The sequence below is a fragment of the Strongylocentrotus purpuratus genome, unplaced genomic scaffold (assembly GCF_000002235.5).
Source record: "Strongylocentrotus purpuratus isolate Spur 01 unplaced genomic scaffold, Spur_5.0 spur5_contig_838, whole genome shotgun sequence".
Taxonomy (NCBI): Eukaryota; Metazoa; Echinodermata; class Echinoidea; order Camarodonta; family Strongylocentrotidae; genus Strongylocentrotus; species Strongylocentrotus purpuratus.
In genome coordinates, this window is record NW_022145544.1 from 972,377 (window position 1) to 999,274 (window position 26,898).

At 37.8% G+C, this 26,898-nt stretch overlaps 3 protein-coding genes across 3 annotated transcripts; 1 reads left to right on the forward strand and 2 right to left on the reverse strand.

The window, feature by feature from the left end:
• The first annotated feature begins 1,928 nt into the window (after positions 1-1,928).
• On the forward strand, positions 1,929-15,235 carry LOC115918006 (zygotic DNA replication licensing factor mcm6-B-like). The gene is made up of 16 exons (XM_030986807.1): positions 1,929-2,110; positions 2,912-3,055; positions 3,515-3,625; positions 4,057-4,219; positions 4,951-5,090; positions 5,781-5,893; positions 6,819-6,964; positions 7,699-7,849; positions 8,401-8,542; positions 8,993-9,134; positions 9,596-9,703; positions 10,139-10,294; positions 11,282-11,410; positions 11,980-12,436; positions 13,102-13,241; positions 13,833-15,235. Exons 1-16 carry the CDS (start codon positions 2,019-2,021, stop codon positions 13,968-13,970), a joined length of 2,472 nt encoding a protein of 823 aa, XP_030842667.1. The 5' UTR covers positions 1,929-2,018; the 3' UTR covers positions 13,971-15,235.
• A 1,956-nt stretch (positions 15,236-17,191) lies between these two features.
• Positions 17,192-21,619, reverse strand: LOC115924454 (aqualysin-1-like). Its single transcript, XM_030986545.1, has 4 exons — positions 21,158-21,619; positions 20,538-20,647; positions 17,968-18,106; positions 17,192-17,400 (listed from the first exon to the last, which is right to left on the reverse strand). Exons 1-4 carry the CDS (start codon positions 21,342-21,344, stop codon positions 17,192-17,194), a joined length of 645 nt encoding a protein of 214 aa, XP_030842405.1. The 5' UTR covers positions 21,345-21,619.
• A 452-nt stretch (positions 21,620-22,071) lies between these two features.
• Positions 22,072-25,137, reverse strand: LOC115924455 (proteinase R-like). Its single transcript, XM_030986551.1, has 3 exons — positions 25,073-25,137; positions 24,168-24,320; positions 22,072-22,245 (listed from the first exon to the last, which is right to left on the reverse strand). The coding sequence occupies exons 1-3, from the start codon at positions 25,073-25,075 to the stop codon at positions 22,072-22,074; spliced, it is 330 nt and encodes a 109-aa protein (XP_030842411.1). The 5' UTR covers positions 25,076-25,137.
• Positions 25,138-26,898: the final 1,761 nt, after the last annotated feature.

Genomic DNA, 26,898 nt, shown 5'->3' on the forward strand with positions numbered 1-26,898 from the left:
TGGAACTTTTCACTTCCCCAACTGTGAAAGATCTTTTTTGATTTGATTTGATTATTCTTTCTCCTCAATCTTTTAAGATAAGGAAATCCAGATAAAAAGAATGATCTAAGAGATGTTGTTTTGATTGGCATCTAATATGCTTTGTTTTTGTTACAATCTGCAGGTATATGTCCGGTGTTTATGAAATATATCTAAACACTGTATGCAGGCCAATTGATGTATATTCTTCCAAAGTAAAGTAAAAGTAAAAGTTTCACACTTTTGTTTAATCTTGAAAATGATTTTTTTTTTTCCTTTTTTTTTCTTCATAATTAGCCCTTTTGAAGTTATTGCTTGGTTACTTGCTTGAAGAATTACACAAATATATTTGTTATTTCTTTGATCTCTATATGATATATGATTTTATTTCATCTTAATTTGTATATATTGGGTGGGGTAATTGGTGCTGGGATTTGCAATGTAGCCCAAGGTTATTTAAAATGTGCAGTGTGATTATGAATTTACATTGTATTTGCCAGTGTACAACTCATGTGCATGTATATATACTTTTGTTGTTTTTGCTTGTATATATTTTTGGAATAAATATAAAGAATGCATGATGCCAAACACAGTCTATTTGTTTCTTGTCAAATCAGTTTACATTTACTTTGAATTAGGTAATACTCCTGTCTCCCCCTTTTACACAGTGGCATGGCATGGAAACCAGTAATTGAGGGGAACAGTGGTGGGGGGGGGGGGCGTTCGGATTGTATGAGGCACTAAGTAGAGAACAAGACTGTGATAGTATAATGGGTGAGTGCAAAGTGCTCAAATAATCTCAAGTTTTCTTCTCCCTTTTCTTTTATTATTGCTTCTACTTTGGTAGGCCTATTTCTTCTCATTAATTTGTCTTTCAGGCACAATCTAAATCTATATTATAAATACTATTCTTTTCACAGAATAGCCTCTGATATTCAAACATTTAAATGCTGCTTTTCATAATGTTGCAAGATATCTTCATTTTAATTTTTTAATGGTAAACAACGTTTTCATGATTTTATTCATACTACATCCAGCATTTCCCTTCAATCTGGTAAAAGTTTATTTTTTGAGTTGAGTTGATTTCAAAATTCTGGTCAAAGTTTTTTGTCGAGTTGATTTCAATGACTCTTTTGACCCCCATTCAGGGTATGCGAGTGCAAAAAACAACAACAACCATAAACCTGTTAAAGTGTACACTACTTGTGATATAGAATATAAAATGAGATAAACAGTGTATCATAAATCCTTTTTTTTTCAACATGTGTAGAATTGATTACAAGTTAAAATTGTTATACAAAAGTGATACTAAACTTAGTTTAGAAGATATTAACAAGTCAAGCTGTGAAGTGGCTCAATTACTCTACAACTTTTTGATATTACTTCCTTACATACATATCTATTGACTATGTTTGAGCTATATATGAACTCTTTGGTAAGCAGAGTGATAGAAAAACGATGGAAAGTTATTAATCTGATTCGTGGGAGATAATTTATGCACGAATTGCCATTTAAACATACGCCATCTACGTTTTAGAAATGAAAATTACCCGCCTGTTGCTGTTCCATTGCAAAATTTACTCCCTCAAATGATTTTGTTTCAAAGGCAAAATTTGTATTTATTTATCTGAATAATTTATGATTTGTAATTACAGTGATTTTTTTAAAAATTCAATAACAAATGAAGCATTTTTATGTATTTTATGAGAAAATGTTAAGACGAATTATGTTTATAACTGAAATAAGGATGTTGATTGTAAGGAGTAAGCTATTCAGATGTGATCGCACAAAACAAATCACATGGGTGCCGTGGCGCGAAAGAGCTGTGCGATGAATCCATCTCTATCGACAGTAGGCCTACAGGCAGCTGAAGTGCATGTGTAGTTAACTTTGCGTGCATTTACATACGAAATTTAGATTCTAACTTTAGGTAACAACATTTAGGAGAGAATCATTTGCTGGATTGTTTTCTTACGTAGAAATTCGATTTCTTATCAACGATGGATGTTGCTGATCAAAGAACCGGAATTACTCAAGTGAAGGATGACGTTGCAGAGAAATGTCAGAAGCTGTTTCAAGATTTTTTAGAAGAGTGAGTTTTTTCATTTTTCATTGATGATTGAAAAACATGATGATGAGTGACATTGAATGAATTATATTTTTTGTTTACGTTACTGTTCCACGCTCTTTGTGTCAAAAGCCAAGGCTAAAAGTCATCTAATTCACTACTTTAGGAACGGTCGAAAGATCTAATCTGTTGTTTATCTCCCTGGTTCTTCCTATTAATCTGAGTTGTGAATGTGAGCTGTGCCTTGTCGGCTTGTGAACAAATTTAAAGAAATAAAACTGACAAATGCCAAATGACAATGAATTACAAATTAAAAACAAACACACTTAGTCTATTGCAGTGCCCAGGACCTGAGCACTATGCAAAGTCTATTTGCCAAAATGAAGCTAGGGTCCTTTGATTATTTTTAGTCAGTAATTAATTGAATGCAAATCTTTATTTTGCAACTTGTTGATCCCTAAATGATGTGATTGTGAATAGGCCTTCGCCTATGAGTTTCACCTGGATTTCAAATCTAGAGGTCTAGATCCTCCTGACTAGAGTCTATATGACTGACATGGAGTCATGCAGAGCTGAAAAGTAATGTTGACAGACTCTAGGTCTCGACTAGTCTAGATAGACATGATGATTGGCTTTATAAGTTTATAAATGCGAGAAGAATAAATTATTATTAAAATCTAGATCTAGACGGTAGACCCCTATTGGCCTAACTTAGATCTAGCCTAGTCAATTATTCCAGAGAGAAATACTCTGAACAGGTTGTGAGTTGGGAGTTTTTAGCATCTCACAGTATGCTAATCAAATGTTAATATTTTGTAATTCCAGATTCACAGTGGACGATGATGTGAAATATTTGAGAGATGTCCAGGAGTTGATCCGGCCAGAGAGGAATACTCTTAATGTGAGCTATGAAGACATCCAGGAATATAATCAACAGCTTGCAACCACCATACAGGAGGAATACTACAGGTGGGTTAATCTGACTCTAAAGAAACACAAGTCCCAGGTTGAATTAGAATCAAAGGAATTTCTTCAAATAAGAAACAGTGTTTTTGTTTTGGAAATGTTACACTGAAAATGCGCTTGTAGCCAGGATTTATAAATTGGGTGTCCATATTGAAAATAAGGGTGTTCAGCAGGAAAAAAATAGCATTTATCAAATGATGTACAGTGTAGATTAAATTTAACTATTCAGGGAATCGTCCACAAGAAATGGGAATCTTTTGGATGTCCAGACATGCCCTTTACTAGGCCTGATTAAAAAGACCAAATTAATCAAACATCAATTTTTACTATTGATCACGCTATTTGTTCTTCTATAATGTACATGTACATGTGTGTCTTCATGTTGTTCTTTAGTCAAGTTTACTTTGGGAGTTCCGAAAACTTAGAAGAAAAAAATTTAAAGACTATGTCCTTTTGTTTCAGAGTGTATTCTCATCTCTGTCGAGCGGTGAGGAACTTTGCTCGTGATCACACACAGGTTCCACCAAACAAGGAGTTCTACATTGCCTTTGAAGACTTACCAACCAGACACAAGTAAGTCAATATTTCTGTGTTTGTTGTGTGACATGGATAATGATTGATCAATGTTCAGTCTTTGTGGCATCATTTGAAATGGTGTACTGGAGAAGTTTTTACCTTTGATAACAACTTTGAACGATTTTAGTGACTTTGGAAGATTTGCCAGTAATTTCACTGATCAGACTGTTTTTTTTTTAAACATATGGATAGTTTAGGTTATGCACAGCACAATCATGTGAAAATATAGTCAAATTGGTTAGAACTGCTCAAAGAGAGTGTATGTTCTTTATTGATACACAATTATATGTATAGGTTTCAAATAGACAAGGGTAACAAAAATGTGGTATTTAATATCTATGATAGTTGCTAAAGTAGTTATGACTAAATACTAATTTGTTATCAACCAGAAATCTGTTGCTTTAACCAATCGATGCTCTCCTTTACAGGGTTCGTGAGATGACCACGGCTAAGATTGGTACTCTGATTCGAATCAGTGGTCAAGTGGTCCGAACCCATCCTGTCCATCCTGAGCTGGTCAGTGGAACGTTTGTTTGTCTCGATTGCCAGACACAGATCAAAGATGTTGAGCAGCAGTTTAAATTCACACAGGTATGTCAGTAATGCTTCTCTTTTTTGTTTTCTTTCTAATTTGAAGAAGTGACTTACAGTGTGAAGGGGAATAATTGGTAGAGAAGGTTAGAAACAGAGAGTAGTATTAAAGCATGATAGCCAAAGTCTACCGTGTGGCTTCTAGAAAGCGAGAGAAACTTAGTCACCATAAACAATATTAGGCTCTTTTGTTAGTTTGATTTTAGGGTTAGTTACTTCGTTTCTTATCTTATTTTGTGTCACTTTATGATGTGTTTGTATGTTACATATTGTTTATCTTGTTTTCTTAGAGGGTTGGCCTCTTACAAGGTTTGTTTCTTTTTTGGCCACTGCTTTCCTCACTTTATATAATTCACCTTAATGTATTGTCATACATTTGTCTGTTGATTTTTATCTGTTGATTTCTTGAGGAGAAATAAATGAAACTGAATATGCAATTTTGTTGGTTCTATGCAGATGTGATTTTCTCTATATCTCATTTAATATATTAGATATCATTAACTAGATTCTCTTATTGTCTGCTCTCTAGAAGTAGAAGAGACTGAAAATATATGCTTTTACATATATATATATTGTTCATCCCCTTCTGGCTCTAGGCAGATTGTTGTTTCTTAAATTGATATTTGCAAAATGAATTTGATTAACATGACCCTTCATGTGAAGAAGTCTGTTTTGATTTATGTGATAAATTTGAATACATTTATATTGTATCTGTGTGTTTGCAATTGCAGCCTACCATATGCAGGAATCCAGTATGCGCTAACCGTAGCCGTTTCATGCTGGACACAAACAAGTCTCGCTTTGTGGACTTCCAGAAGGTCAGAATCCAAGAGACACAAGCAGAGCTACCCAGGGGAAGCATACCACGCAGGTATATACATTATTAACTCTGAATTCTTATTTTAATGTTATTCTTCCAAACACTATTTCAGAAAGCATCTTATGAAATCTAGAAATAAGTAAAGATTGAAAATTTGAATTTGATGATGATAGCATGTAATTGACCCAGGACATTTGCTGGAGAAATTACAACAAGATACATGCGATAATTAAACTGAAAATTTATACTAGTGGTCAAGAAAGATGATTTTTGTACTTCCAATGCCTTTGCATTGTCAGAGAAAGAGTGCTGTAGGCAGTTAAATCTGAAATTCTGTCTTTAGATAGAAAATTGTGTTTGCATCAAAGAGTATATTTGTAAAGGGCTTTATGATTGAGGACAAGTCTTGCAAGCAGGTTTGTCACTTACATCTAGCTGAAGCCTTTGATTACCACTGGCATGGGATATCATGTTCCCTTGTTTCAGTAAAATGCAGAGGCAGAGCAATTCTGTTTCATTCTTACCCCAGTAACATCTGATCATTGTGATGTTACTCTTTTAAAAATGAACTACACACAGACACACAAAAAAAAAAAAAACCTTACATCTAACTGGCACTCTAAACATTTATGTTCCTACAAAAACTATTCTTCCAAGGAAGTCCTCGTTAGTGTTCAACAACAAGTGTAAAACCAACCTCTCCAACAAATATTACGTCTTTAAATTTTGATCAAATCGCAGTGTTGAAGTTGTCTTGCGAGCAGAAGCCGTTGAGCGCCCCCAGGCAGGTGATAAATGTGATTTCACGGGAACCCTCATCGTAGTACCGGATGTATCGACGCTCTCCATGCCAGGTAAGTGTGAAGTGGTTGAAGTGGGCTGGTTGTATGCTCACAGACCAACAGTGGGACTGTCGTTAAAGGGAGTGTAGCCTGACGAGACTACGTGTCTTTCCTGTGGCCTGACTCTGGGAAAATTTGTTGTCCAAAAGAAGACGAAGATGGCGTTTATCAGTATTTGCTAAGCTACACTCCCTTTAAAATGTCACTGACTAGTGAAGAGAAGCTGCTAAAATTTCACGCTTTGCACTGATGAAATCTCTGGGTTGTAGTTTTGAAAAGATTTTAAAAAGACCTTTTTATCTTGCAAAAATTAATTTGCATATTGGAAAATTATTTTCTTTTCTTGAAGTCTCAATTTTTAGCAGTTTTTTCTCGTAGTCAAATAGTCATAGTTTCATGATATCAAGTTTCTAAATCATTCCTGATTTTTCATCTCAGAAAACATCACAAAAATTATTTTCTCTTTTTCTGCAGCATATGATATTGAATTTGTATTAGGGTCAAATCTTTTTTAATGTCTTTGTTGACCAGATCTTAAAGATAAACTCCAGTTCTGGTAAAAAAAAGAAAATTAATTCTCACCGAATCAAACAAAACTTACACTGAATGTTCAAGTCAAGGTAGTACTAGCCCCGACACCATGTGTGTTGTCCCATATATAGCTTTCTGTGTACAGTGCTTGTTACTTTACCAAGACTCGGCCAAATTTATTATGATTTTGATGACTCCAGAACCTTGCAGTACACACCAATACTTACATGCTACATGATCAACTGTTTCTGATCCATTCCACACCTTTTCTTTCACAATGCGATCGCATTACCAGAACTCACTTTTATCTTTAAATATAACCATTGGTTTTTTATTAAAGAGACAAAGGCCATATCTGTGGATACCTACATGTAGTTTGTGAATGAACTCTTTTTCTCTTCTTCAGGTGCACGAGCAGAGACAGCAGCCCGTGGTAAGGGTGGTGCAGGATTTGATCAAGAGGGTGTGAGGGGACTCAAGGCTTTAGGTGTAAGGGATCTATCTTACAGGTTAGCCTTCTTAGCTAACTATGTCACAGCATCGAACCCAAGGGTAAGTCGAGAATAGTTTTTTTTCTTCTGGGATGTGGGGGGGGGGGGGGGTAGTTCACAACATTATTTGTAGTAGGAGGGAAATTCATGAGCCATCGGTGTTACAGACCTTTTTTTCTTACAGGTTGGCCTTCTTGGCTAACAAGGTCATAGCATCAAAACCCTGGAGAAGTAAATTATACCCCGGCCAAGTAAGCTTTAATATTATTGCCAGTTTTATATGAAATTGTGCAATAAGTCCCTGTGGATTAGCAAAAAGAAATTTTAACTGGAAGTTGAATTTAAATGTAGAGTTTATTTTTGATAGAATAGCTCAAGTGATCAACATTTTTCTTAAAAGGATTGGGTATCTTTGCCTCAGATTCAAAACGAAAATCCCGGATTTAGCTCATGCTGCAATCATAATTATAAACCTTTAGGTCAGTAAGGAATCCCATGACTTTTACAAGCCAATCGCCTGTCAGATAATCAAGATATTAATGATTGGTGATTGAAATTTCAAAAACCATTTTATGACACCACAATCTATTGGGGGAAATGAGTATGGTAAAACCGGTCACTCAAAGATTTTTTAATTTTTTGAGGCACTTTATGACCATTTTGAAGCGCAATTTTTCTAGGACTTCAATGTTACACCATATCACAGACACTGATAACACGTAGGGCTATGCATCTCAGATTTTACATTGCTAAACGATGCCTTTAATGATCAAAACTTTTCCACCCTTGCTACAGTTTGGTGGACGAGACATGCGAGGTGAGGAGATGACTGCGGAAGCCATCAAGAAACAGATGACGGATCAAGAATGGCAGAAGGTTTATGAGATGAGTCAAGACAAGAACCTCTACCACCACCTCATCACGAGTCTCTTCCCAACCATTCATGGTAAGAAATATGAAAAAGGATGATTGTTGGCATAAATCACTTATAAAAATAAGAAGAAGAAATAAGTCTCCATAACAACATGGTAATGAGTCTTCCCAGCCATTCATCATGAGAAATGTTTTTTAAAAAGGCGACTATAAGCAAGAAATTAATGAAGACATGTAAAATACGAATTATGAGGTTTGAAAATGGAAGTTCATGGCATCAAGGAATATTTAAATTTGTTGAATTTCAGCATTTAGGAGAATATGTGATCTGATGGTCATATAATACATGAATATATTTTGCAAAAATCCGCTTGAAGGTCATGTTGAATTTTCCATTATTTCTTTTGAAGTGCCAAGTGGGGATTGTCATGTTATTTTTTTCATAGAATAATCTATCCAAGTCTAAATCATTGAAACTCGCTCAAGAAAATGACGCTCAGGAATCTTTGGATCACACATTAGCATTCCTTACTTTTGATGGATGTGGGGAAAATATGTGAAAAATAGGGAAATTGATGGTTTTAGCCATATTTCATGAAAAAAAATTATTTCATTTTTCTGCAGGTAATGATGAAGTGAAGAGAGGTATTCTGCTGATGTTGTTTGGAGGAGTTCCCAAGACAACGATGGAAAAAACCAGTCTCCGTGGTGATGTAAACGTGTGCGTTGTTGGTGACCCCAGTACAGCCAAAAGCCAGCTTCTCAAGTAAGACCTGTTTATCTTTCTAAAATGAATCTGCCTTTAAAAAGCAATCTATTCATTCCATTTGTCCAGCAGTGGAAAAAGTAGTATCTAGTTAATCAAGTCATATTCTTTTTCTCCTTTCCTAATAGAAATTTAAAATTCAAATTCAAAATACTGTTGGATCATTGCTTGAGGTTGTTTTAACAGCCTGAATATTGTATTTTTATGGCATTTTGACCAAGAACCGTATATATTTCTTTGTGGAATTTTCAAAAAATGCACATGAATTTCGAACTTTGAAAATCAGGAACACTCATTTATTTAATGAAAACATGCACTGCAATTCAAACTTATCTCATTGAAACCACAGTTGTAATATTGTTTGTAAATGAGTGTCACCAGAAGGATTAAAGACATGTCATAGAGGTAAACAATATCCACATGTATTTCCTTCTTTATTTGTTTTGACAGAGCTGTTGAAGAGTTTAGTCCAAGAGCAGTATACACAAGTGGAAAGGCCAGCTCTGCCGCAGGTCTCACAGCAGCCGTAGTCAGGGATGAAGAAACATCAGAGTTTGTCATCGAGGCTGGTGCATTGATGTTGGCTGATAATGTAAGTCAACTCTGGATTCAAGTGTTCTTTAAAGACACCACTTTCACCGAATGATCATAGGAACAACAGTTCTAAGATAGTAAAAGAAATGTAGAATTCACAATATCATATTGAAATATGGAATGCACACAAACTTTACAAGTGTTTTCGGTATATTCTGTCAAGGTAAAGTGAATATTTCACAGATGTATATGATCTAAAATTTACATGAGTATGGTAATAAAAAGTAAGGTTTAAATGAGGAGAAAGTTTATCAGACTACCAAATTTTTTCATTATTATTTCTTATTTAGTTCAATCTATCTCTGAATGATATTGAATTGAATCATTCATAGTGCAACATCATTAACGATATCCATGTTTGTGAATATACTGATGAAAACAAAAGTGCAACAAGTAAAGTAAGAAATTATATGTTCCGGTAAGAAACATTGATTGAATTTTGTTTCTTCCCGTCTCCAGGGTGTGTGTTGCATCGATGAGTTTGACAAGATGGACGTCAAGGACCAGGTGGCTATACATGAAGCCATGGAACAACAGACCATCTCCATCACCAAGGCTGGTGTCAAGGTGGGTATCCCAGGCCAGCAGAGGGAGGGATGATGGGGGTAGGGAGATTCACTGGGTAGGGGTGGAAGGGAGGGGCAGAGAATGAGGGATGGTTAGGAAATGTGCCCAATACCTGTGCCAAACTCTATGACCCGAATTCACAAAGGAGTTTTAAATCTTCATTTACATTACCGGTACCCATGGTCTCCTGTTCATCCAAGCGTGACCACATACTACACAAAAATTGATACCAAATGATTTGGGATGAAACACTCATAAGATGTATAATAATTTACTGTTCATAAATGATTTTTTTAATAATATCATTTTCTAGGTGTAAACTTTTGTTGGACTCACACTGTATAGACAAGTGCTATGAGGTGTAAACATTGTAAAGGATATCATAGTGATAGTAATATATTAAATAATGTGATTGATATTGTTTGTTCTCTTTAGGCCACCCTTAATGCTCGTACCTCCATCCTGGCTGCTGCCAACCCTATAGGAGGGCGCTATGACAAGACAAAACCACTCAAGCAGAACATCCAGCTCTCCGCTCCTATCATGTCCAGATTCGACCTTTTCTTCATCCTGGTGGATGAATGCAACGAGGCAAGTGTTCTTTTGACGATGTCATGCATCTCTACTATTGACATATTATGATAATGAGACAAATTGTAGTCAACATTCAAGATTCTTCTGTGATTAGATGAGTTTTCTACATAGATGTTCCTTCAAGGGCTTGAGTGTCTTTGCCTGAGATTCTAAACAAAATCCTGGATTTAGCTCATGCTGCAATCATAATTTTAAACCTTTAGGTCAGTCAGGAATCCCATGACTTTTACAAGCTGATCGCCTGTCTGATTATCAAGATATTTATGATTGGAATTAGAAATTAAAAAATGTTTCCCCAAAACACTACAGTCTAGTGGGGAAAATGAGTATGGTAAAATCGGTCACTCAAAGATTTTAATTTTTTTGAGGCACTTCATGATCACTTTGAAGCGCAATTTTTTTTTAGGGCTTCAATATTACACCATATCACAGAGACTGATAACATGTAAGGCCATGCATCTCAAATTTGTAAAACTGGAAACATTGTTAAACAATGCCTTAAAGAAAGAATTTTTAAAATGCCCAAGTCCATATTCTACTCATATTTATACCTTATGCTGGGTTTACACATGGACTCCAGTCAAGTTTAATCAAGGAATGTTAGACTGAGGCCAAGTTTTCCCATTGTTCTATATGATTTGTCACAGTGTCAGGTTTTAATGAATTAGCAGAATTGTGGGCCAAGTGTTAAGAGTTGACTGCATGATCTCCATATGTATGGGGGAAAATGTAATGTAGACCTATATGCTAAGAGAAATTGATAGTCGGAGAGATATCAATCAGATACTTGAAATATTTAGTTCAGGGATTTCAAATATTATTTCCTTATCCACCCTCAGGTGGCTTCTTATGCCATTGCCAGATTATACTATCGTAGACCTACATGCCAGGAGATGGGCATGAGTAGAGAGATGTCATTTGTATGCCATACATTTCTAGGGTCCCATATTCTAACATTTGTTTTCTTTCTGAATGATCCCTCAGGTGACCGACTATGCCATTGCCAGACGTATTGTAGACCTGCATGCCAGGAGGGAGGAGAGTGTGGAGAGGCATTACTCAGTAGAAGACATGCAGAGATACCTCATGTTTGCCAGACAGTTCAAGCCAACAGTAAGTCAATTAGCCAAAATCCTTTGCATATTATCTGTTTGGAGCCAAAAGGGTGTTACCTTGTATCATTTTACACAGAGTTGAGCCCTATGGTATCATTTTACACAGAGTTAAGCCCTACATGCTCTGAACAGATGATTTGTATCATGGGAGGTTTCATGGTTTCAAATGGTCTTTCATTACTATGATAGGAGTACCATGAATTTCAAATTAAGTAAATATCTTTAAGTCAGAAATACTAAGTGTAGTTGCCAGAGGAGATTAGAAATATGTTTAATTCACATGTGCATAGATTGAAGTAAGTTAACTAGAAATATTTCAATGTAAAGGTGGAAATAGCTTTGATCATATTGTTAACAGTTCCAAAAATCATTTTCTCAACTGACTTTTTAACAATGAAAATTGTGTTATGTGGAAAAGAAAATATCACTAACTTCTAAATGAGAAACATGGTAGATTTTCCAGAACATTTTAATTCTGACTGTATTTTTCGTTCAAGTTTGTTATCTAGATTGTAGGCCAAGGTAGACAAAAGTCCAATTCTGAATGTTTAATTCTTTTCAATGTAGATCACCAAAGAATCCCAGGACTTCATGGTGGATGAATACCGTCGTCTGAGACAGCGAGACAGCGGGTCGACCACGTCGTCATGGCGAATCACCGTCCGTCAGCTCGAGAGCATGATCCGACTCTCGGAGGGAATGGCGAGGTTGCACTGCCAGGACGAGGTCCAGCCCAAGCACGTGAAGGAGGCCTTCCGTCTCCTCAATAAATCCATCATCCGGGTTGAACAACCGGTCATCAACTTTGAAGAGGAGGAAGACGATGGACCCCAGCTGGATGAGGATACGGCGACCCCGGTGGAATCCATGGAAACGGACACGCCTCCCACCCAGGAGCAGACGACGCAAGACTCTGCCGCTCCTAGCCCCTCGAAGAAGAAGGGATTGCACATGTCGTTTGAAGAGTACAAGATGACGTCAAACCTACTTGTTATCTACATGAGACAACAGGAGGAGAAGGAAGGTGGGTGCATTGTAACATCTATGTAAAGCTTGCTTTTTTAAGAGGGGGAAAAAGTTAATTGTATTGATTTTTATTGTGAATGGAAGTCAAATCGTATTCTTCTTCCGGTTTTTCTGTGAGAAATTTTATTTCATTTCATTGTCATTCCACCGACCATGTCACCGTTGATAGTGTTTGGTAAAAATGAATTTACATTGTTAATGTTGCTAAAGTTCATGTCACTCTACGTGCAAAGAGGCTAATACAAATCGTTAAGCGATATTGTACTTCTGCTGATATGTATTTATATATCATTTATAGCTAAAAGGATACAAAATTCTTACATTTAATTATGTAGAATAGGAGGTGAGTGGATTGCCTTTTGTTCACATGATCAAATTTGGGTCTGAAAAGATTTGATTAAGGTAACATTTATCATCTTGAGGTATAATTAGAACTCTGTAGGCATGCATTGGGTTTTAACTTCACTTGAATCCTTTATTAAAGGCCCACTGCACTACTTGTAATTACTTGCGCCCTCTATATAACAAACAATGCCTAATCGGTGACCATTGGTCCCCCATGATCCTCTTTTTCTTATGTTAACCTGTCCAGTGGCATTGCAGTGCGGTCAGATAAGCTTTAATTTACCCTGATGTAACACTTTCTCATATTATTTCTTTCAGAGGAGGGCTTTGAAGGGGTGAGGAAGAGTGACGTGGTGAACTGGTACCTGAAGGAGATGGAGGAGGAGATTGAGACGGAAGAGGAGCTCATCGAGAAGAAGACCAAAGTGGAGAAGGTCATCGACAGACTGGTTCATAGGGTATGTTGTATACTTTGTTTCTTCTGCAATCAATATACAGTCAAACCTGCTTTAGTGACCACCTGTCTACAAAGACCACCTATCTACAACAAGCACATTTTTTGTTTGCCTTGAAAATGGTTTCTCATTGAAAAATGTTCTGAAGGAACCTGTCTACAAAGACCACTTTTTTGTTTCCCTTGGGAGGTCGCTGTAGACGGGTTTGACTGTATTTTATTATTCATCAATGACTTTGAAGATTGGGGAAACTGTAGCTAGATCAAACCACTTGGCCAAATTTTGTGAAGGTTGGTTAAGCCTTGATGATGGTCTAAACTACCGGTTGTGGTGTTTCCTCATCATAGTAAACTCCTTGGGACCAAGGAAATTGCTTGTTACATCAAAACGTTGGCGGATCAGGACTCATAAACGGTATAATGCAAATTTTTGTTGTTGCTGAAAGTAATAAAACTTTAATTGGAAATAATCGTAACTAAACAAGAAAAACAAAGGAGGGTTTACTATCCAGTACGTTGTCATTGTACAATGGGAAACATTCTCTTGTATCATGGATTTATCAAAGTCTTTTTGAATATTCTCCGTATTTTCTAGGATCATGTGATCATCGAGCTAGCCAAGACAGGACTGAAGACAAGACGAGTCGGTACCCCAGCTGTAGAGGGGGAAGAGATGGTTACCGAAGAAGACCCCCTCCTGGTCGTCCATCCGAACTTCTCCATCGAAGACTAGGCCTCCCGGAAGACTGAATGCTAAATTATTGATATGAACTGATAACGGGTGGTGATGTCACTTGCGTTGACGAGACTGCGACGAAGATGGATGTGGAAAAGATGGGCTATGATTCTTATAGGGGGTTTTCCTGGATGAAGCTGTGACATTCCACTATTTCACAAACTTTGATGTTTTATCTGATTATGATATTGATACTATTTGCATCTCGGATAGTGCTTGTATCTACCATGCAAGGTGCTCCAATATTACTTCCACTGTAGCTCATCTACTGATCTTCTTACAAAGTACCCACTTTTCACCACACCCAGTTGTTAAATGGGTACCCGGTACAATGCTAACATCAATGTAGTTTGCTCAGCATTGTGAGCGTCTGTAAAATGGCACCTCGCTGGAATGCTCCCCAGGGAGTAGAGATTGTGCATTTATCTGCATGTCATGCCTTATTCCTACTGAATGTTTTCTCATATGATGAGTAACTTTGATTGTACATTGCTCGTATTAAAATGTACTTTAATTAAACCTGGTTAATTGGATCAACTTTGCTTAATTTTGTCAAGATGATAGCAAATTAGCCCCATCAGTCTAAATGAACATTGTTGGCTTAGAGCCTGAGGGGCATATCTTCAAACGTGGAGTTGAGTCGTTCTGCCTCTCAACAGAGCATATGATGGCATTATACTGCTTATAAGGGGGATAATTCAAAGGAAACTAGTTGAATGAAATTCAGAATATGGTTATTTGTATGTGTACATATGTGAATAGAATGCTAATTATGTCAATAGTATCTTTTTTGTACAGGATCTAAACCTCAATTATTGTGAGTTGATGGAAATGCATAAGTTAAACTTCAAAACGATTGGGTACATGTAATGTACTGCATTATCATTTATTGATACATGTTAGCTGTAGGCTGGCAATACTGTCGCATTCACAGATTATAAGTACCAGTACTGCTAATTTTTTGCTTCATGGAGACGTAAAGAAGGCATTCCTAACCTTGTACCCGGGACCCGTTCCACAAAGCCTTTTTCAATGACGAATGAAAAAAATGGATTTCAGTAGCTTATAACAAAGACTGTCATTTATCACCGATAACAAGTTTCGTGAAACGGGCTCATGGTTTCATGCTAGATGTATATTTGTAATACTTTGTCTTTGTTTAGTTTGGGTACAGAAAACACCGGAGATGAAAGTCGTGCATTTTGTAAAAGCTACATTAAGTTTGTGTGATTGCTTGAAATAAAGTTGCATTATATTCCTGATATTTTGATGAATTGCTTTGCATTTATTCTGATGTGCATGCTTTGAAATGTGTCTGTAATCCAAATTTTATGTGCAAGTTAACCATAAATGCTATCAAGAATTCTAGGCATAACTCATGTATAAAGTCTGATATAGCTTGGTTTTCATTTAATAGACTAGTCTGGATTTATTTACACATCTAAGGGAACAAATCTATCCACTTTGTGGTAATATCACAACCAGAAATACTGTTCTTTGCTCGGAGTAATACTGGAGTCCTCCGTGACACCAATTACTGCACGTACAGGAGTTTGTTAGGTGTATCGGTGGGTACACCTTGGAGCACATCGTTGGTTGCAGAATCTAGAAGGCTAGTTGTATCTCGTCCATTGAGAGCAAGAGCACCTAAATGGAGGAAGGAAAAAGAAGGAAGTTTTAAAGCCCCACTGCACTACTTAAAACTGCTTGCGCCCTCTATATAGCAAACAATGCCTAATTGGTGACCATTGGTACCCCATGATCCACTTTTTCTTATTTTAATTGAGAGTTTATTTGAGTGAGATAACCACCTGTTGGTGACCATGCAGGGAGGTCTAATCCCTCCTGGTCAAACTAGTGCGGTACGGCTTAAGTATCTGACGATGGGGTACTCATCAATGTAATGTGGAAAACACATTTATGTTAAAAGTACTCGTAACATTTCTAGCATAAGAATCGTAATGCAAGATCTTGGAATATGAGTCCTCCATTTGATCATATGTCACAAGAATATTAAAGCACCATCTGATAACCACTTTGCAGATAAAATGAGGAAGTCGGATTTGAATTTAGAATTCTGGTAATTCCATTTAAGCCATTTTATTATATATTTAACATAAAACATAGCTTTATGAGATTTAGAAAAAAAGCAACTTGCATTATTTGATGAATGATAGAGCATATAAGGAGATCGATTGATTGATACAGTAAAGTTATTTTTATCAACATTTTTCCTTCTGAGCCTCAAAAGGCATCACCTGGCAAAAAATGGACATTATGCTGTCGCTTTAATGATAACAGGTCTAAATTAGTGTTGAATTTAGATTGAAATTTTGATTTCTTGAAAGACACTACTGGTTCTCATACCAGATCAGTGATATAACAAGGAGTCTTGAGAAGAAAATGAATCACCTAAAAAAGGAACATACAGCAGATGAGATAGAAAAGGGGAAATATATAACAAAAAAACCTTAAGAAAAAGAAAAGGAGGAGAATATGGACAACACAAACACAAGGGGGTAGAAATCAAACGAAGAGTGAAGGATAAAAAGTTAATAAATTGTTACCAGCAACGTGAGGACAAGCCATAGATGAGCCGCTAAGCACAGCAGTGGCGGTGTTACTCGTATACCAAGTCGACGTGATTTCGCTACCAGGGGCGAAGATATCGACGCACGATCCGTGGTTGGACGAACTACGAATCGAGTCGGTTTGGGTGGATGCACCTACCGTTATAGCCTAGAAGGAAAATTACATTATATCATAAGGTAAAGTAGTAACATTGGCTTTTCATTTTGCTTAGTCGGAACATATGGTAAAATGAACCTCCCTCCCAACTTTAAAAAAAAAGGGGGGGGGGGTGATCTGAACAAATACTAAGAACAAATAGTAAGACACAATAAAAGGGAACCAACGGGAGAGTAGATTATAACATGGTCTGTCAACAATTATTGATAATTTCTGTGAAATTAATGTTGTCCTATTCAGGAATTTATCAAAGTGGCATATAGCATGTGTCTATTCAGTATTAAAGGAGACATAGATATCATGAGGGGGGGGGGGAGGGGGTGAAATAGTAGGTAGATGAATTGATATAGAGTGACTGAGTGGAAGACGAGAAAAGGGGCTCTTTCTTCCCCTCTTCCTTTTTATCTCATTCTCTCAGTTTTTTTCATTATTGGGGCACGTACCCCCCCCCCCCTCCCTCCCCGCTTTAGCTACGCTACTGTATACAAGAGAACAAACCCTACCGAAGGTTCCCTGGCAGGAGAGTAATTGCAGGCATCGGCATTGCTGTTTCCCGCAGCTACGACTACGGGTACACCGCTTGACACCAGCTCCCTGATGGCCGTATCGAGACTGGTGGAGGCGCCCCCTCCTACAGACATGGAGGCGACGGCAGCTCGACCAACTGAGTCTACACCCACTCATTCAATACCTGTCCGAATAGAGAAAAGGAGAGAAAGAGAGACAGAGAGAGAGAGAGAGAGAGAGAGAAAGAGATAGGAGGAGAGGGAAAGCGAGAGGAAGATGTAATATTCAAGTAATCATAAGCGTCTCCAAAAAGACAAAAGGTCACGTGACCTTGTAACTGTTGGTCCGATTTTCATTTTTTTTTTTCGAGAGATGCGAAAGACTCGAAAGAAAAAAGTCTGCGAGCGGCGGGGCGCCATCCATATGCGTTCCAGGGCAATCGGAAAACTCGTGGAGGGGGGGGGGGCATAATGCCCCCCTGGCCTTATTAGGGTTAATTGCTCCGGGCAAATTATAGTGCCCTTTTGCCCTTAGATTTCAACGTATTTAAAATCTGGAGATCTTGTTTTTGTTCTTAATTAGAATCTTTTTATAGCATGTGTTCATTGTTCTTTATATCATAATTTCGCAAATTGTTGCACACATAACATTCTTTTTCTTTCTTTTCCCAAATGAAGGATACATTCACTCAATGGGTAGATTTTTAAAGCATTTTCTTAACCCTTTACCTCCCCTTTACCTGCAATCATGTTGGAGTATGATCCACTACCATAGCAGTTGAGTACTTTAACTCCTTTGATCTGGACTTCCGTGGCTACGCCATACGTCTTGGAACCAACAATACCAGCACAGTGGGTCCCATGGCCCTGACAATCCTCCTGCAGACAAGTGATGGAACAAAAAGGGTGAGAGGAATTCATAACAAAGCTATGATATGAAATGTGTGACGAGAAGTCAGATCAAATGTTCGCATTTTTACCATGTCTAGCTATCTTTTCTAAAGAATGTTGAGTCATAGGCCTATATACGGAAATTCTGATGATAAAAACTTCTTTCCCGAAGACTTGTGACTGGCTTGTTGCAGCCATGTGTCAAATTATAACACAACTCAAGATCATAGTCACTATCTATGAACTTTGCTCCTTTACTCATTTATTATTTACGATATAACTACTTTTTATACCTACTTGTATGCTTTTTATACCGTGTTTTATCATTAAAACAACAACTGTAACGTAAAATAATTGGACAAAAATATGTCAGTTGCACACAAGGCGTCATTTCACAGACGCAGAATTGCGTCAGCGAATGGCGCAGTCGTTGACGCACCCAGGCGCGGATCCAGGGGGGGCCGAGCGGGCCTTGGCCCCCCCCCCCCGCAAAAAAAAAAAAAAAAAAAAAAAAAAAAAGAGAGAAGAAAGGAAAAGAAGGGAAAGAGAAAAAAGAGAGAAAGGGAAAGAAAGAAGAGGAAGAAGAAAAGAAAAGGGGAAAGAAGGAGATCGGGGAAGGCGAAAGGGCCTTGCCTCCCAGGCTTTTGACCCCCCCCCCCCCCAATCAAAAAAATAAGAGAGAAGGAAGGAAAGGGAAAGAAAAAGGAAAAGAGGAGATACTGGCGTACTCATAGGGGGGGCTTGGGGGAAATCAAATTCAAACGTGGTTTATTTCTAATTCCACAACGGTGGATTACAAATAATGCTGAAATGACATAATTTCCGAGATTTTTCCTCACTTTTTAGTAGATTCCTACATGTCAGGGCCCGAGGTACGGCGGGGATCGGGAGCCCCGAGCCCCCCCCCCCCCTAATTTTTTGAAAAAGTATACTAAAGAGAAATAAAATAGAATGAGAGCAAGAAAGAAAAAATAGTTAACTGCCAGTGTTGAAAAATAATGAGGCATCAAAATATGCTCATCTGACCGTGATTAATGCCTAAAACCCCTAAGCTTCCGGGGGCTCTGCCCCCTGGATTTCACCTAGGGCCCTACGGCGGGCCCTTAGATGCTCATCTGACGGTAATTTAATGCCTAAAACCCCTGATTTTTTGGGGCTCCGCCCCCTGGACCCCACGCAAAATAGTGACGTGCCAGTCTCACAAAATAATAAGGTATACAAAAAAATGCTCATCTGACCTTAATTAAACGCCTAAAATCCCTGAGCTTCTGGGGCCGGCTCCGCCGCCTCGACCCCCCCCCCCCCCCCCAGGTGCCCTAAGACGGCCCCTGATTCAGACAAGGATTAAGAGTATAGAGAACGATACAACGCATCGTCTTCTTTCTCTAATAATATAATGAAACGTCAAAGCTTCGCGCAGGAGGGGAGGGGGGGGGGACTGAATTCAGTCAAGGATTAAGAATCGAGAACGGTACAACGAATCGTCTTCTTTCTCTCATAATCTTATGAAACGTCAAAGCTTCCGCGCTTCGCGCGGGAGGGGGGAACCTGAATTCAGACGAGGATTCAGAGGCGAGAACGGTAATACGAATCTTTAATGATTTAATGAAACGTAAAAGCTTCCGCGCTTCGCGCGGGATGGAGGGGGAACTAAATTCCGATGAGGATTATTTTCGAGAACGGTACAACAAATCGTCTATTTATTCTAATGATTTAAGGAAATTTAAAAGGTTCCGCGCTTCGCACGGAAGGGAAAAACTAAATTCCGATGAGGATTATTTTCAAGAACGGTACAACGAATCGTCTTCTTTCTCTAATGATTTAATGAATCGTAAAAGCTTCCGCGCTTCCCACGGAAGGGGGGAACCTGAATCCAGATGAGGATTAAGAGTCGAGAACTGTACAGCCAATCGTCTTCTTTCTCTCATAATCTTGTGAAACTTAAAAGCTTCCGCGCTTTGCGCGGGAGGCGGAGGGGGAGTCTGAATTTAGACAAGGATTAAGAATCGAAAACGGTACAACGAATCGTCTTTTTTCTCTAATAATTTAATGAAACGTCAAAGCTTCCGCGTTTCGCGGAGGAGGGAGGGGGAAAATCGCACCTCCCTGCACCGACCCCCCCCCCCCCCCGCATTACGTCACTGTTGGTCACCATTACGTACCAATATTTGGCTCGCTAAATTTCAAATTTGGGCCCCCCCCCCCTAAGAAATCCTGGATCCGCGCCTGGACGCACCTTATGAGAGCGATATCATACAATAGTGAACGCCATACGAACACTGCAAACATTGTGTTGAACTGCTAGCGCATGCACTAAAATTTCATCCATTTAACGGTTCAATTAGCGCAGGTAATGACGCAATCGAAATGGCGCAACAGGCACAATTATTGTGAAACAAAGAACAATAAATCATCTTACAGCTGTGCCGCCCGTGTATGTCCAGGCATGGGTCGCACGACCTTCAAAGTCAACGTGATCTTGGTTTACACCTGTATCTATGACGTAGACGACAACATCCCCTCCAGTAGCTGCAAAAGCAAATAAAAATGGGAATGGGATAAGAATCAGGCATTGTAAATAAATATATAAATGAACAAACAATCGAACAAAAGTTTAATGACTATGAATTATAAATCAGAGAAAAGTATTAGACACTAAAGAATAAAACAAAGAAGCAATCAGAGGCTGTATCCATCGGGAGAAAAGGGATTAGACATTGCGAAAAATGAAACAGGGAAACAGGGGAATGGTTTGATATAAAAGGAAAATATGTGTAAATTATCAACAAATTAAAAACTCCTTATTTTACAGATAACATAGCAAAGACCATTTCAAGAAACCAATATACAAAAAAAAAATGATATAATGAAAAATGACGAAGATGATGACGATGATGATGATGACGATGATGATGATGGTGATGATGATGATGATGAAAATGAGGAAAAATCATATAAATAATCTCTTTCAGTAATAGAAACATTGATATCATTAAAAGATCGTCATAATGAGAAGATCAGTGACATTTTATGTTGAACAGATAGAACTATATCTACCAGAAGGTGTGTAGCTATTGTCAAGGGGTAGGTAGCGTTGGTCTACTCTATCAAGTCCCCAAGATCCAACATTCATGGCTCGAACTACACCATCTTGCTCCACGTATTCGACATCCGGCAGTCGACGTACCTGTAAAAAGGAATAGTGCATTAATTCAATATAAAACATTGCGTTTAAGAAGCTTTCTAGCGTTCAAAAGAACGTTGAATCTATAGCTGTAAGCAAAATGGTATCCTGTAACTGATTTCACCCTTCTTTTTATCATTAAGAGGATTTTAATACTCTAAAATTAAGGTAAAGCATAGGCTGACATGAACAGAATAAATTGTTGACTATTATCATCGCCGTCATATTATTCTTATCATCGCATTTCACACAAGCTGACCATATCTCTAACGTCATCTTCATGATCATCAACACCATTGGCGTTATTTTCGTCGTCGCCATCAGTCATCATCATCATTATCACCACCACCACCACCACCATCATCATCACCACCATCCTCATCATCATTACCATCACCATCACCATCGTCATCTAAATAAGACCTTTGCTGGTTATGACAGGATACCAGATGTCACTTTATGGCTTAGTGTATAGCAAATGGCTTAAACTTGGGCCCCTCTCGTTTGGGAGGGGACACCATCATCAGAGTTAGGATTTCGTTTGATTAAGGAAGAGGGGGAGGGTGGCGACGACGAAGCAAAATGGGCATCCTCCGGTGATTTAGAGATTTTGTATTTAATACTAGCCTGCTAAATCAATTAATTATGATTATAGTTCAGTGTCATTTTTTCTTGTTTTGTTGTTGTACATTTTGCCTAGTTTGTTTTTCTATTGTTCTTTGCTTCATAGCCATTCTATGGTGGGGAGGGGTGATTCCTTGCCCCAGTGTCAGTCCGTAGACCCAGAGGATGATGCCCTGGGATGGGGTAAAAGCTTACCATAATTCAAGAGCGTATCAGAAAGTCGAGCCGAGAATCCTTGGAAGAGTCGGTTATAACGATGTTCCACATGACCACCAGCAAGTCTGATTGTAGATACACAAGACTCGATATCGGCGTTGGTCTGTAAGCAGAAATAAGTCATTACAAAATAGGTAATAAATATTCCCTTCATGTGGAGCCGATATCCAGCTTCAACTTCGTCAATCCATTGTTTGATCCACTTTAGATTTGAAGAAGTATTGATACCTTCATATTCGTCAAGGTACTATGTGGAGCCTTGACCCGGAGCCATAATGACTTAAGAAAATTACACCATCGCGTTATTCCATTTAGCCGTCACGATTTTACCTAACTCCGGGCACACTAAGACAGAACTTGTTTACATCAATGTTAGAAGCAGAATTATAGAAGACTTGTAGTTTATACATGTATATGAATTTGAAGAGCATATCTTCCTTCCAGGGGCGGCGGAGCGACTTCCAAGGGGTGGGGGGGGGGGCACCAACAAAAAGGGCACTTTCTGGAGAAAATAAAAGGGCCACGTTCAAAGGGAAATCTCAAAGCGAAAATATAATTTTTTTTAGACATGGCTATTTACCCCTAATTTGCGAGAGAGCGAAGACAATTTTAAGATTTGTGAGGTAGCAATTCGAAAAATTACATCTCATAAAGAGGAAAAATCCAATCCTGATGGGGTTATAAGCACATTCTCATAACGGTAGACTGAAAAGACCTTCGATAACTGAAGTAACATAATTGTATCATCTATAAATGCGAGTGAGTTTTGGGAAATTGCTCTTAGTTGCTTTGAATTAGGGGCACGTTTAATGATGAGAGGAAAAGGGGAAAGGGGTAGACACTTATTAGAAAAGAAAAGGTGCACGTGTCAAAGTGCAAAAGGTTATTATCAGAGGGGGAAATGGGCACTTCTCACACCACAAAAGAGGCACTCACCAGGGATGAAAAAAGGGGCAAAGGGGAAAAAAGGAATGGGAAATGGGCATTTGTCGACGGAAAAGGGGCACCCATCAGATTTTGATAAAGGCATTTATAAGAGTTGAAAAGGGGCATTTGTGAAAAGGGGATAGATCCCTTATTAGAAAGGCAAAGTGGAACGTACCATTGTTAGGGAAATTATCGCACCTGAAAAGGGGCATTTATAATAAAGGAAAATTAGATTAGGTTGAAAGAAATGGGGCACCGATCAGATTTTAATAGGGGCATTTATCGGAGGTGAAAGGGGCTTTTATGAGAAGGGGGAAGTGGCATTCATGAGAAGGAAAAAGGGGCACATGTCAATATAACAAAGGCAGTTATTAGAGGTGAAAAACGAGCACTCATCAAATATGAAAAGAGCACTTATCAGAAGGGGAAGGAACACTTGTCAAGGGAAAAGAGACACCTCTCAGATTTGAATAGGGCAATCATCAGAGGTGAAGGGGGCACTTATCAAATTTTAAAAAGGGTACTTCTCGTACCTTAAAAGGGGCACTTACTAGAGATTTTAAAAAAATGCACTGATGAGAATGGAAAATGGACACTTATGCAAAGGAAAAATGGGAACTTGTCGAAGGAAAAGAGGCACGTGTCAAAATAAAGGGGCATTTTTCAGAGGTGAAAAGGGAAAAGGGCACTTTCACGAAGTTAAAGTGGCACTTTTCCTATGCAAAAAGGGTCACTTCTTACAAAGTTAAAAGGGCATTTTTCCAATGTAAAAAGGGGCACTTTGGGGGTTCTTTAAGAAGTTGGGGAGCACTGTGCCCCCTGCCTCCTCTCCCCGGGAGCACCGCCCCTGCTTCATATCATTATCACTTTCTATACCACGAAGGGAATAAAACCTGAAAATATATTTGCAAGTAAATTAGTGTGCACCGTGTTCGTATTCAGCTGTTTAATCTATACAAATATCAACATGCCGTTAGTGACAGATCACTTTGGTCGTTTCATAAGACGACATAATGATAAGATTTATCATTTGTTTATCTCAATGCATGGCCAACCAACATCAATTATTACCAGTAAATATCAATCATTTCGAATTACCTTGAGCTTTACGATGTAGCTACCAGCAATCGGTTCGGCGGCTTCCAATAAAGCGGCTTCCTCGGCAATGACCGCCGAGGCCAGCAGAAGTAGGGTTAGAGCTTGAATCATCCTGATCCTGGTTAAAGCCGGGGTTAAAGCTAATCTTGAGCTCTGGTACGGGAATCGAATGTCGAGAGAACATGGCTATAATTCTGGATTGTTTGTCCTGCAGTAGATTGATTGTTTGCACCACTTAAATAAAAACAACTTCACAAAAACTGGCTGGTAATCACGCATCATCAATAAAAATCACAACTTTCATTTGCACATAGTGTCGGGCCTATCATTACCAGAAATCAAGCTTGTCTTTAAAAATATACTGTAAAGGCCTGCAATACATATCCAGGACAGCCTTACTTTATAAATTCAGAAAATGATATATAAAACAGAACAACAAAAAGATACCAAATAAACAAACGCCATGATGTATGGAGTACTGAAGAAGAATGTCGACAGAGAAATGGGAATCTGTAGCGGAAATCGAGGGGGGGGGGGGGGGGGAGAGTAGATGTAAGTTCAATATACGAGAAAAGTGCCATAGTTTTGTAGATGAATTGTTTGTTTAAATCTCGAACAGGGTACAGTCGATTAATTTCTGATCCATAGGACTCGATCATTGTACATTTTTCATTTTTCAGATAAAAACAACAACAACAGCAAAAAACAAACTAAACTTCTCAAGTAATATGGAAACTACGCTACGTATCTTTTTTCTTTTACAGAAATCTACCAAAATCGCAATTCACGAACAAAATATTACCGTTTCTATTCAAGAATATATGAGACTGTCATTACAAATCAAACAAGGATTCGTAGAAATTGTACATTTTATTTGTATCTTCACTGAATGTAGTTTGACTCACCATTGGGTTGGAATAAATAATTTAGAAGACCTCTTCGCAATGATTCCTTATTTGAGTGACACAAGACTGGAGATGACATAAGTAATAACGTTATTAGTACGGCGGAAGAGAAGATAGCCTCATAATTAGGTGTGCTCTTATCAAATACAACAGCTGTTACAATACTATTTATCAAATATTGTTAATCATTGACGCAGAGCTATCAATATTTTCTGTATAAAAATATGATTTCGAATGATTGCGACGGGGTATAGTAAAGATCTTAACTATTAGTTTGGATAAGATTCTATTTTGTTCAGGGTTCATTTCGATTCATTATTTGAATGCTTTTTCTTGACCAATCTTTTATTTTTTTTATTTTTTTATCAATCTCTTCCCTTCCTGGTCCTGTCCCTACCCCCACCCCTCTCTGCCTTTCCCTCCCCCTCTCTCTCTCTCTCTCTTGTGATCTTCACACATACACACACACACACACATTTTTCTTTCTCTCTCTTTATTCTTCATTTCCTTTTCTCGTATAAAAAAAAAATCCCGATTCTCTCACCGACTCATGCATATACATAATTATGCATCCACTTAGTTTCTTTCTTTCGATTCCCTGAGAACCTGCACCGTCTCTTGTTTCACTATCTTTATTCATTTTGTTCTGAAACTATTCATCAAGCTGTCATAGAATACGTAATTTATATATCTGTGCTTCTTGCTATACTATATAGCTACTATTTTCCATATACTGTATAACTGGATTTGATGGAGGAAAATGAAACTGCTTGACCTACTTTGCATTCATAGAAAACAAGTTTTCCATTATTTCGATAAAATAATAATCACAATTGAGACGCGTTCACAAGAACGAATTTGATACATTTTAATTCATTACATTTCACATACACAAGAAAATAACGACTTTGGCTTAGTGATACAAAATGTACACAAATATAATAATTTTACAACAAAATAAGACTTTTAGTCATCCGAAAGTGCGCTGTAAGCTATGATTAAGTAAATATTGGCATTCATGTGCGTTTTATGGTATTACATTAGAAAATAGTGTGATTTAATATATATAATAATGATACATTTATAACAGGTGATATTACCATGATTAACGACGTGAATAAGATTCACATGGCTCCAAACACAGTTACGCCTGTATAAGGTCTGTCACTGAGAAACGTAATAACTCTTTTGATAAATGAATGTAGATTGTTCAATCCTAAAAAGACTGGATTATTGTGGATACTCTCCTGTCTCGGCCTTTGATCAACGAAAACTTCTGAAACTTGGCACATAGATAGAGAATTATATAACAAATATGCGCATGAAGTTTCATGTCTTCATCTCAAAGTGTTTGAAAAAGAGCGCTAATTGAGATTGACAATTCTGCATTGATAAGTCTGTTTTAGACGCTTTCCGTTCCTCTGTGGTTGAATTTGGAAAAAATTAAGTTTTAAAAATGCGAAAGTATTAGACTATAAAATCAATTTAAGTTTTTTTTATTACGATATGTTATTGTACCTCTAATGATCATTTCAAGCCCAATAAAGCATAGCTGTGGGATACTGAATGAAATTGAATTCGTTTGCACGGAAAATAATGAGTTACGTTATGACAAACGATCTGTGTGTTAATATAAAGAGTAACTGATATTTTCACAAAACATAACTGTCGCAAAGTAAATTATCAATGTCAAATAAGCGATTAAGTATTGATTCATCAACATTATCTACAACACCGAGTGTGTAGAAAACAGTCCAAATTGAAGGCCCTTATTGAATGAATACCACATAACAAAACATACCTTTTTAGACTTCAGTTGCATCAGT